Below are 12,810 nucleotides of genomic sequence, written 5' to 3' on the forward strand. Positions count from 1 at the left end.
TATAATAAAATGTACCTAAAATGACAATGTCAAAACCGTATATTTACATAAAAGTTTAAAAGTAACACACATCTTCTTATATTGTACTTGAAAAATTTAAATATTTGACATTTTCACACATACTTCCCATTCTGTCCCTTAGAGGTGGTAGACTGTGATCTCTACTCACTGAATGTGCCCAGAAGCTGCATTCTCACAGGACTGACAGATGATAGACTGCAACTCTTCTCCACGGACTGCTGGCTAAGGGAGGTGTGTGTCCATGAGTGTCTCTACATGTGAGCATTTTGTACTTGAAGCGTTAATGTTTCTCTACTGGAGAATCGTAGGAATCATTCATGTTGATATGGAGAAAACTCAGGATAATTTACGTGTCTCAAACCACTGCTATCTGCAGTGCCGGTTCTACACTGAATTATTACACGGGCAAGGCTCTCCCTAGGCAACCCCCCAACCCCATTAGAATCCCAACTGCATTTTGTTCATCCATGTCAACTTGATCCAAAAAACGTATAACAATATATGATATGTAATATATCAATCTTTACTTTAACTCGTGTTTACTGTTTTCAATCCTATCAGCACATTTTTTAGTTATGACTGGTTAAATAAGGTTTTGTTACTACTGAGTTATAGTAAATGGTAAATATTCATCTTTAAAACTACCAACCGATTTAGGAACATTACATGGAGTAATTATATAATCCAACATGATGGAAATAAATTTAAAAAAGTTTAACCTTTTCCCTCCATCCTTCCCCTTTTTTTACACACCTTTCCAGTGCCTTCTCAGTCCACAGCGTGCAGCTGCAAGTGCTCCTATAGGCTGAGTACGAGCAGCTGTGCGTCACAGGAGCGCAAGCAGCTGTAGAGGGCGTTGATTTGCTGGTTTCAGGCCATTCCAAACACCATGATATAACAGAAAATAGAAAACCATTGTGGCACATATATTTTTCTCCAAGTGCTGAGTTGGAACCCTATTTGAATTGGCGCCCTGGGCAAACGCCCGTACTGCCCGTACTACCCATACCACTCGTACATAAAACCACTAGTGGCTATAGAGGTGGTATGATCAAAAGAAAAAAAATAGGATATCCTATTGGAAGCAGTACATCATTAGAAGGCTGAGGGGAAATTTTGCCTGTGAAAAGACATAAATACATGCAGACATGAATGATGCAAGAGAATTTTTGCAAATGCAATAGAGCAGATAACATTCAGAGCTTTGCAGCCATTGTTACCCATCTGTCATTTGTCTGTGCATTTTGGAAAGCACTCCTTTAATATTTTTCCCTCTCATTGACGTTTCCTCCACATTGAAGCACTTTGAATCCCAGAAATGTGTCTCAGCTGTTTTCGTATATAAATGAAAGTCACTTCTTTGACAAGCCCTTTGGTCTTTTAACAAACCACACAGTTAATCTGGTGACATTTCCAAAGACTTCAAAGCTGCTGTTGATAGAAAAAAAAAATGCTTTCTCAATTTTTATAGAAGACAAACACGTTAATGTTACAGGCATCACTGCCTACAACTTTACAGAATGACAGTTGTGCTGCTAATTGCGTGTATGTGGGATGTCTGTCAGAACACATGCTGACATGCCTATATTCATGTTCCACTGGTCTCATCATTCTGCCTATCTAAGGCACACACTGTAGCAAACACAGTGTCTGGCTGCCAAGCACCAAAGTCACCGGAGAGCTTCTAACAGACATTTGAATATAGCATTGCTAACCTAAAGAATTTGTTTTCAATTAAAAAAAAAAGAAAAACCTTTTCATCCATAAGAAGCTTTATTTAATTTCTTCAGATGTTCTCAATTTTGGTCAAAGAGTTTATTAGTAAAGGATCCAGCCCGATCACATTTGACAAGACAGTTTACGGATTCAAAAAATCTGTAAAATAACCACTCATCCATGAGTCATCATCATTCATCATCTTCAAAATGCAAAAGACAGAGCAGACAGCTGCTGGCGCTCAGAATTAATTCAGGGTATTTGATTTTATTAGTGTCTATAAATCAATACCTTTAGGAAGAAAAAGTGACCTCTACTTGTTCTCAGTCTGTGTACTCTTTGTTGACGAAGATCCCTTGGCTACAAAGCCCCAGTCTTTCTACATTTGTTTTGTCTCAATGATTTTTCCTGAAAGCCACATTACCTACATTTCCCTTGGGTTAGAACACAAAGATATACCTCCGTAAATAACTCACCCACTCAGAGGAGTAGGTGATTGAACAACATGGTGTGGAGTTAGTAATTAGAGGGCAGTGGAGTGTGGAATGGTTGGACATTAATCTTTTTCTTTCTTTCACTTTCCTCACTCATTCTTTGCCCTAACAGTCCACTTGATTTCCTTTCCATTGATTCCTCTTCTTTTTTTCTGTCCTTGGCCTGTGCCTTTCAGACAGTCCTGTTCATCATTTTTAGTAAAGTAAAAAATGTGTTTTTATCATTCACAGAACATCAATGGGGGACCTTTTTGTGTAGAGTTTGCATGTTCTCCCCGCGCATGCGTGGGTTTTCTCCGGGCTCTCCGGCTTCCTCCCACCATCCAAAAACATGCTTCATAGGTCAATTGGCAGCACTAAATTGTCCATAGGTGTTGTGGTTTATTGTTATCATTATTTACGATTGAAAATAACTGATTATTTTCCTAAAACATTTCTCTAAGAAAATCTTTCACTTTGAAAACATCCTACCTCAAACTGTCCCTGTTCTCAACTTCTTTTCTTCTTCATTTCTTTAATATCTCACAGAGATGAGTCAGCTCTAAAGCAAGTCAAGACACTTAAATCTGTAACAAATATGACTGTGAAAACAAATTTTTCTTGACATTTTGGTCGACTTCCCTTTTTATTACTTACACTTAACAGTAAAAATCCAATCAAAATATATATTTTTTCATTTTAAGACAACCTTCATTTAAGTTTCGGCAACATGATTGTACACTGCAATATATACAATATCTGCTTAATTTTTAAAGTTGTTCTTGATACACAAATTTTATGGACAGATCTTTTACTAAGTTCATCCGTTCAACATTCAGAACCCGCTAAATCCCTTTCGGGGTCATATGCCTGGTGCAGCCTATCCCAGCAACTGCTGGGCAAAGGCGGGATACACCCTGAACAGGTTGCCAGTCTGTTGCAGGGCTACACACTATCATACACATATGCACACCTAAGGGCAAATTATAGAGATACCATGGGTTTAGACTGTGAGAATAAGCTGGAGTGTCCAGAGAAAACATGCACACTCTACACAAAAGGGTCCCAGCTAGGATACAAACTGGGGCCTTCCATTGTAAAGCGAGAGAGCTAACCACTGCATGTGAATGCTCTTCCTAGTTGTTGTGAGGCATACAGACAGGACAGTGAAATGAACAAATGAGGAAGATATGAGTGTGCGGGCAGATCCAGTGACACGAGGAGGTCAGTGAGGTGGGCAAGGTTGTGAATGACCTAACAGATAAAAAAAAATATTTTGTTGTATTGGATGTTATATTGGATTGGGAGCCAGAAGAGCTAATGGAGAATAGACGTGGACATGTGATTGGAGTTCTTGTTATCATGTGTGGTGCTGAGTTTTGAACAAGTTGGAGTTTGTGGACTTTTCTGGGGGAGAAAAACAGTAAAGAGTTGGACTGGCGGAGTTGAGAGGAGAACAGACAGCAAGCCAGATTGGCAAAATTGCGGATGATGGATGGAAATAGGTGGAAGGGGTGATGCTATGTGAAAGGAAAGAAAAGTGTACTGTCAAGGATGATTCGTAACATGAGGGGAGGGAGATGTGGAGGAGTATCAACAAATACTGATAAAGTAGGAACTGGAATTGGGGCCAACAAGTAGCATTTCCATTCTATAACCATTTAGTTCCAGAAAATTGCATATAAACCAGGATTTTATTTCATGGAGGCAGTCAATGAGGTGTGAAGGAGGGAAGGGTGGCGATGCAGAGCTGGGTGTCATCAGCATAAAAGTGAAAATAAAAAAAAAATTTCTATTAGCCTTTCAACAAAAACTGAAATACACACACAAGGAAAAACAAGTCTATATACCCATTCCACACCAGAACACTGACATTTAAGGCAACTTTGAGGGATTGCCAAATGCATTTATTTATTTATGGCTTTGTGATGAATGTCGTAGTCCCAATCATTTTCTTTGCTTGCAAGACCCAGATTGATGTTATGATGTAGTGACCTCAAGGTCAGGCCTTAGCAGGTTTTTAAATGTCTTTTCAAAGCTGAAGTCTTTAAAGAAAGGCTGCTTGAAGTCTGCACTCTTCCCCAGAGTTTTAGCCAAAATAGGAGCACACGATTTAGATATCACACTACAGACCTGGGGATCAGAAAGACAATAGGTCGTTTCAGTCCAGATCAAAGCATATTTCAGCTTCTCTAAAATGATTAATCTTCATTTCGATCTAATTCTTCTGAGAGGCGATACGGGAATGGGAGCTTGGATAAAAAGGAAGATAAGGCACAGAAAAAAAAGAGATTAGATAAAGCTTATTGCTGCATGTATTAAATCCACCATAGTCTCAGTGGCAGACTCTCTGGACTTTTTTTAACCTTTAACCTATCAGCAGGTCCTAAACGATGATCCAGCAAGTGCAGCATGTGGAGATGTTGGCTGTTGCATAAAAGTGTTGGTGGTGATCGTATGTGCTACTGCTGTAACAGATTTACTTCTTTCTCAACAAAAACAGTCAAATGGAAGGGTTAAACTGGACTTGTTACATGCTGAAAAAAGGATTCACCCAAATTAGTTTGTAGAGACAAAATTCAAATGATTTCTGCTTTTGGTCTTGCAATAAACATAAAGCACCACAGAAAAAACAACTGCACATTGTTTCCCCTTTTTTTACTTGTTTGTAAAATTTACCATAACCCAATTTGTATCCTAGCCCTTTTAAGTTTTTAAGACTATACTCAGTACATACGTGGCATTGGATTGTTGCTACCCAATACTAGCCCATGTCCACCACCTACAGTTGGGAAAGGCTTGATGTGAAATGTCAAAGGAGTGCAAATCTTGTAGATCTTGCTCCAGGCTTTTTTCACAGTTATTACGATAAATTAAAGACTTGGTGTCATGTAATTGCGACGGCCCACAAACTGCAATTATTAATTAATCCTTCCTGATCAGTTTGCAAACAGTTGTGTTGTGTATTCAATTGCCCTTTCATGTAAAGAAAGGACTGTCAAAGTTTCACGCCCCAGCCAGAGTGATGAAGAAGGCAGGTGAGAGTTCGTATGTGCTGGAGTATGGACACACATGGAATGCTTCTCACCTGTCTCTGGTTCCAGAAAGTGCACAAGACACAGCCACAGGCCCTGCAGATGCAATGCCTGGACCAGAGGTCAGACCCCCGCTGGGTGATAGGATACCCAGACCCACAAGGGTTAGAAAAAAACCTGCATGGCTTAATGATTATGAACATTAGTCATGGCTCATGATTAGTGTAAAAAAAAGTAGGGGTGAGAAGAAGTGTTACTTAATGCAGATTTCTTGAGATATTGTCATTTAAATGTTGTTAGAGAGTATCCGAGTTAGAGGTTATGTGGGGACGCACACAAAAAAATATATACCGGTATATATTTTACTTGAAAGTTTCAGTGTTTCCATTACAGGTCTGTTAAGCTCTTAAATAAGGGGGGAAATATGTTGTGTATTCAATTGCTGCACCACGACACTAGAGGGCGCATTGCATGACTGACTGTGAGTTCTGTATGTTACGTTGTGAAAAAGAAGCATTAAAAAAGAAGAGAGTGGGAAAAGCCTTATGAGTTACGTCCTGATTTCTGTCAAAAGCACTTCCCTGAATTAAAAGAGACTCCATCCATACAACACTCCCAAATCTAAATGCCAGATTTGTCAAAGTTTGACCTGGTTTAACTTTAAATGCGTGTTCAATGGATGCACGTTTTGTACGCAGAGCCCAGAAACTGACTTGAAAATGTGTGTCGTGACACATGAATGCAAGAATTTTGAAGACATGAATTTACATAGACTTTTAATTAAAAGTGGTTGCTTAAAAGCATGTTGCCAAGGGCAATGTGAACTAAGCTTATTGGTTAAAATTACAGAAGAAATGAAAGAACACACCTAACGTGCGCTTGGATTTTTTTTTATTTTTAAAAAGCATGTTGTCAGGATATTAACATCCAAAAAGGTTGGGAATGCCAACTTGTGTATTGTTTTTTTCTTTTTTTTGGAGTAAACAAACCTTCGCCTCACCTAAGATCATCTCACTTAATTTTCTTTCTTGTATTGAATTACAAATCACTCTGTGTTAACACAATTTCTTCTTCAGTCTTGTATTTTTTCAATCCACTTATTTCTTAGTCTCAATCTCACTTTTCCCTTAACTTTTAAACTTTAAATTCAATTATTTAAAGATTATGCTTTTCCACCTTTCATTAATTCAATAATCCATCAATAGCTGGACCTAAGAGAGGTGACCTGGCATGCTTTTATGCCCCAGTCAGTGGTCACCCCCCCCCCCCCCCCCCCCCAGCCGGCATCATGGATTTGCGTTTCTTTGAGTAGGAGAAGTAATTAATCTTTGACCTTTTTCCCCTGTAAAATACTTCAAGTGCTAAAGTCGAGTTGTGAACTGAATGAATCAGGATCAGGAATACTTTATTGATCCCACACGTGGGAAATTTGGAATGACGAATGATCTTAAAAATGTAAATATACAAATAGTAAATGAAAGTCATTTTTTAGGGTATTTTTAACATAACCAATTAAATATTAAAAAATGAAGACATTTATGTAAGAGCTTATAAAAAATGTTTTCTTACTACAGCACCATAGGCTGATCCATCAGTTTTACATCTAAAATCCTACTCCAATCACCTTTTGATCTATTTCAATGCATTCCCAGCAATCTTTTAGCTTATAATAATGAAATAAATAAATATATATGTAGTTGGCTAGGACATAGTTTCTGCAGAGCAGCAGGAGTTCATTAGAAATTTCCCTCTGAGTTTGGGCAAAAGTTGTGGGCATGTTGTGGCCCACCCAGCGTGTTTTCTGACACAAATAAACTCTTTTTCAAACAGCAACTTCCTACTTGTTACTAATCTTTACTCTTTTAATTTTATACATTGCTGTAACACCTTTCTAATTTTAAGAAACATTTTTGCATCATTGGATCTTTTGTACAACCGCATATTAGCACGCTGTAACTACCTCCTATCTTTGCACAAATGATGCCCTGTTTTTTTGAGCTGCTTGAATCTTGTTACAGTTTACAATTGTAATGACAATAAATTATTCTGATTCAGATTTTTTACTCTGCCTCTGATTTACCACAGTTTGAATGAAGAAATACTCAGAAATGCAATCTTAAGCTTAATTTTCAGAAAATTGCCACAAGAACATGTTAAAAACATCAAAAACAAAATTTGTGGCAAAGTGGGTGTCATGTTTAAGGAACTCAATTGTTGGTGTTCTAAACTGCGGCTTCGAGAATTCTTTAAATTTCCTACATCTGAAGGTTTTTTTTTTGAAAAAATGATGGCAGTACAGTAATAATGCTACTTTCGTGACAGAATGATCACTCATTTCTATATCTGTAAATATTAACTCTGCACAATAATCCTACTCATCAATTCCACACACTGTTAAGAGTTTATTACTTTCTGAAGCCTTACGTGAAAATGGATTTATCTGTATTTTTCTATAATTGGTTTTAACTGCATCAGCATGATCTTAATTTGTCTCATCAGTTTATTTAGCTTCCTCCTGTTCAGTGCCCTCTCTTCAGTTTTTCTTTTATGCCATTTCACAGCTGGATGTAAACCACCTCTTTGATCCACAAGCATCCAATCAGCCCCTAATCTCCAACACTTTTAGCTCTCACATTTCAATCAGGCTTAAAGAGCAACCAAAGGAGAGGAATCCTTCAATATTCAGTAAGTGAATAAATATAAAAAGTATTGTATTAAAAAGACACACAGGTTAATATTAGAACAGCAAAAGTGGGTCAAAACATACGACAAAATTATTGTTTTTACACCATAGTGCAACAATGCAATATTGACATTAGCAGAAGATTATATTTTTCTAGTGTATTCTGATGTTGTCAGTGATGTCATTTTTAAATCTCTACATGTTTAACTGCTTTGAGAAGCAGGGAAACAGAGAAAAAAAGTTTTTTTTTTCTGCAAACATTAACATTTGCAAAAAGAGAAATTAAGTTTGCCTAAACTAACATCCACATGGAATTCTTTTTTTTTACTACCCAAATTTAAGATCCATCGAATAAACTGCTTTGTTGATGCAAGAAATAATGGAGAGCTTAGATGGCTGATAGCATCCAAAGAGAACAACAAGTACCACTACTATAAAGTCCCGTTCTGATCGTCTTTTGATCTATTGCAAAAGTGTTCCCAGTGGTCTTTTAATCATGATTATGCCATTTTAGCCAAAAAAAAAAAAGTCTGTGTCTTTTTCTTGGACATAGTTTCTGCAGAGCGACAGGAGTTAATAATAATTCACCTCTAAGTTGTGGGCGGGACTGTTGGCACGTAGTAGGCCTACCCTCTTCCCATCATCCATATGTTTATACTCTCTCCCTAGTTTACAGCCAGCCCCTCACAACCCTAACCTAACATTACCACTACAACAAAAAGGACAAGCAATATTAAAGCTATCAAGACGTACAGTTTTGAACAAAATACCAGCTTGGATGAGGCAAACAAAGACGTACATAGATCTAGTCATCTACAAGAGGATGCATCAGAATGGAACAGAGCAGGGAGCTTGTGGATTTTCGTAATACCTTGTACGTCACAAACAGCTTTTTCCAAGTGCATTTTTGTGTCTATTTCTCAATATAATTTGAGAAATATTTTAAGCTTAATTGTCTTCATATACTTTCTCCATCATGAGACAAATTCCACAGGAAGGTGAAAATATTGGAATATCAGTTTTTGCTCTTCATTTTATTAGTTAAAAGTACCACACTTCCCTTTTAACCACATCTTTCTCTTTTCCCTCTTCTGACCTGTGTTCTCTTTGATCTCTGCTGTTGCTTTGTTCGTTTCTTGAGGCGCATCTTCACTTCATGTATCATTGTTTTCCACGTCGAGCGTGTTTCTCCGAGGCATTTTCACACTGCTGGGCTGCTCTCTCTCTCTCTGTCACTTTCCGTTTGCTTGACATATTCTCTGCTGCTCTCTTCTTTCTCCGTCTTCACGTGACATTAAATATTATCCTGGCTTAAAGCAGATTTTGACAAGGAGGGTGACATTACTTTAAAATCTTCTTGTCTTTAAGGATCGACATCAGTACGTGCTTTATTTATATCCTTGTTTAAACTGTGCACTTTAGCAACAATAAGGGAATAGGGAGCATTAAAACCAAAGGTAGCTCTCAAAGAACCATTGTTAAAATGGCATTTTTGCTCAACTAAAGCCTTAAATACTGAGATAACATTTGTTAGAGTTACCAGACAACAGGGATTTTCATACAAGATTTATTTATGTAACCAGAAAAAGAGTTTAAATAAACGTCATTGTAATCATTTCATCATCATAAATGGTTTTTCTATCACATGTTACTTCCATCAATTGCATCACCTCCCATCTGGTCTGTCCAAACAACCAAAGGAGGTCCATCATTTATCACCACACACATGCACACCTACACATCTCAGTGTGGCCTTTAAATCTCCTTTTTTCATGTATAAGAGTTCTAATATTTTAAATCTAATGATCACTAAAGTTTTTCCAGAGGAAAACACATCACAATAAAAATAAATAAAATCCGGCTGTTTACTCCAAAATGTGCAAATTTTGCAAAAGTGATTAAAGGTTTATTGGTTAATAATTAAATGTTTTAAAAGTAAAATCAGCATATTCTATTGAATATTTGCAATTAACCACTTTCATCAACAATGAAAGATTTTAAATACTAAGTCAAATAAATAGTATCAACTATATTTTTGTTACTGTTTTAGCAACAATATTTCCACTACAGTAGTAGTAAATGTCAAACAATATAATCAAAGCAAATGGAAAAGTAGGCTGTTACATTATTTGCCCTCATTAATGCTTTATCTTGTGAGCTATAAAATTAAATTGCCCACAGGATTGTAAGCCACAGTCACAACAATGTATTGTCTGTGTAACATTAATGTTCTGAACAAGTAGCCAAAACATTACAGTTTTTGAACAGGGAGCAGAGTAATACTATTTTCCTTTTACGGTTAAGTTGTCCATGCACATATTATCTCAGTGATTCACTGTTAACTCTGAGGTTATTCTAGTTTCCCATCAGTGGCCAAAAATCTCCAGTGAGAGCAGCAGATGGTGCACGTTGTGCTGCTGTCACTTCTGTAATTGTCTCTTTCATACGCCTCCTGTCTCCTTCTTGTAATAGTGGGACTTAAGGGAGCATCTCCTGTGCCATCATTTGCTGCAAATTTATGAGCTTCCCTCTAAATGACACCATTTAATACCAATTGTTCTGCAATCGGCTGCCATCCAATCCAAGTTATCTTGTCTTGCTTTTATTTATCTACACTTCCTCCATTTGCTATATCTATATAGTATACAGTGGCCTAACTCCATTGTTTGTTTAACAGAAATATTTTTGTGAACATATTTTTCTCTGAAAAGGGAGTAGCAAAGGATTACATCTAAGAGAGGTGGGAGGAGCACACGAGTTAATTAAATCTTGCGCTGACATTCTATTCTGAGAGTGGCCACTGGAAAGTTGTGGCTGGGGAATGTGTGACAGCATAGGATGGGGGGGTGTAAGATGACTCTGGTGGTGAGGAAGGTGAAGAGGACAAAGGCAGAGCAAAGGACTATGTGGTGACAGGAAGACTTAGTTGTGTGTGGCTTTTGGGGAGGAAATGAAGTAGACAGATGATCAGGAAGTTCTTCCAGATGACTGGACTGCTACAGCTAAAGTGATCAGGGAGACTGAGAGGAAGGTGTGTCATCTAGAATAAGCAATGAATATAAGGAGACTTAGTGATGGAACAAGTGAGTTATGAGGAAAATGCTGGCAAAGAAAATGTTGGACACTTAGAGGACAGAAGACAAGAGTACAGGGAGACGCTGCAAAAGATAGAGGTAACAAAGGCCAAAACAAAAAGAATTTGAGGACTTGGATGAAAACTTAGCCACAAAGGAGGCAAAGGTGGATGTGTACAGATTAGCAACAAAGAGAGAGAGTGATGTTAATTGTTAATTCGTAGACAGGTTCCACAAACATGAAGGCAGGGCCAAGGTTCAGCTTTGAGTCCCTACTTTGCTGTGGTAATAGACTGACAGACAAGGATCTCTGTGGGTCATGATGTTTGCAGATGACATTGTGATCTATAATGAGAGCAGGAAGCAACTGAAAAGCATCTAGAGAGGTGGGTGTTGTTTTGGAAATGGGGGAATGAAGGTCAGCTTCAGCAAGTCAAAGAATCTGTGTGTAAATGTGACTCAAGTGGAACGGTGAGGTTACATGAAACAAAGACCTAAGAAGGTGGAGGACTTTATGTATGTATGTATGTATGTATGTAGGATCAACAGCCAGAGTAAGAGAGAGTGTGGGAATGATGTAAGGAAGTGTGTGCAAACTGGTTAAAATGGGTGGAGGTGGGTTAATTGACTAAAACTTTTCATCAAAAATTAAAAGAAATGTGTAGAAGATGGTAGTGAGAGCAACCACAGTGTTGGTTTAGAGACTCTGAGAAAGAGACAGAACGCAGAGCTGAAGATGTTGAAGTTCTATTTGGGAGTGAAAAGGATGGATAGAATCAGGAATAAAAACATCAAAAGAACAGATCCTGTTAGATGTTTTGGAGATAAATGCAGGGAAGTCTATAGATTGAGATAGTTTAGAAATATTGAGGGAACTGAAAATAGAGTAAGACCAAAGAAGATAATCATGGACATAGTAAAGAAAGGACATGAGGTTGCTTAGGGTGAGCGATGAGGATAAAGAGTATAGAATTAGACAGAGGTGGATGATTCAATGTAGTGACCCCTAAAGGCAGCAGCCAAAAGTCAAACAAGTCAAACTGCAATCTCTGGAGGTAGTTTTAAAATAAAATTGTTGTGTAAAAGATCAATTAATTCTCCACGTTGTTTCTCACTTCTTGAGAGTGTGGCATTGGCTTCAGTATACCCGATATAGGCTAACTGAGAACATTCCATGTAGTAATAGAGAAGTAGAGAGCGTCCAGACTGACGCATTAGCCATGCAAAATGTATGCTTGCATTAGCCTTACCTGCGCTCACAGTGATGGCTTCTATGAACTGATCTCTCCAACTGTTGGTTCCTACCAGCAGAGCCAGGTTGGTCTTCTTTATGAGCTTGTCTACTGTGTTCTGCCAAAGAAAAACAAAAGGACATTTGCTTAATAGACGATGGCAAAAAGAGAAAAGTCGTATTATCAACCTTTATTTAGTCAATTCAATTCAATTTCATTTACAGTATATAACCAAATATTACAACAAGAGTCGTCTCAATGGGCTTCATACAGGTAATTGTATAATAAACATGAAATCATAAAGAACATGAAGACATAGAATTCAATAGGTATTTGCTAAACAGACTAAGCCAAACTGGCCATCCCTGCCCTTAGACCCTCCTTCCTATTAAGGAAAAACTCTTAAAAAAAGGGATTCCGGAAAAAAAGAAGAAACCTCAGGGATGTCCACATGAAGGAGGGATCGTCTCCCCAGACGAATAGGTGATGTACCAGAACTCTTAGAGAAGAATGAGCTTATGTAACTATGTAACTGCCACTACATGTTTACATAGCCCAGCAGATGGGCTTCATCCA

General features: G+C 37.8%; 1 protein-coding gene across 2 annotated transcripts in view; it reads right to left on the reverse strand.

The window, feature by feature from the left end:
- Nucleotides 1–12,810, reverse strand: part of slc8a1b (solute carrier family 8 member 1b) — a 128,445-nt gene that overhangs the window by 15,201 nt on the left and 100,434 nt on the right. For both annotated transcript variants that reach the window (XM_011484260.4, XM_011484261.4), the window contains exon 7: nt 12,253–12,352. In XM_011484260.4, the coding sequence (XP_011482562.1) occupies nt 12,253–12,352 (100 nt within the window). The remainder of the gene's footprint in view (nt 1–12,252; nt 12,353–12,810) is intronic.

Source organism: Oryzias latipes, chromosome 15, assembly GCF_053564925.1.
Source record: "Oryzias latipes strain Hd-rR chromosome 15, Olatipes_Hd-rR_3.1".
NCBI classification, from domain to species: Eukaryota; Metazoa; Chordata; class Actinopteri; order Beloniformes; family Adrianichthyidae; genus Oryzias; species Oryzias latipes.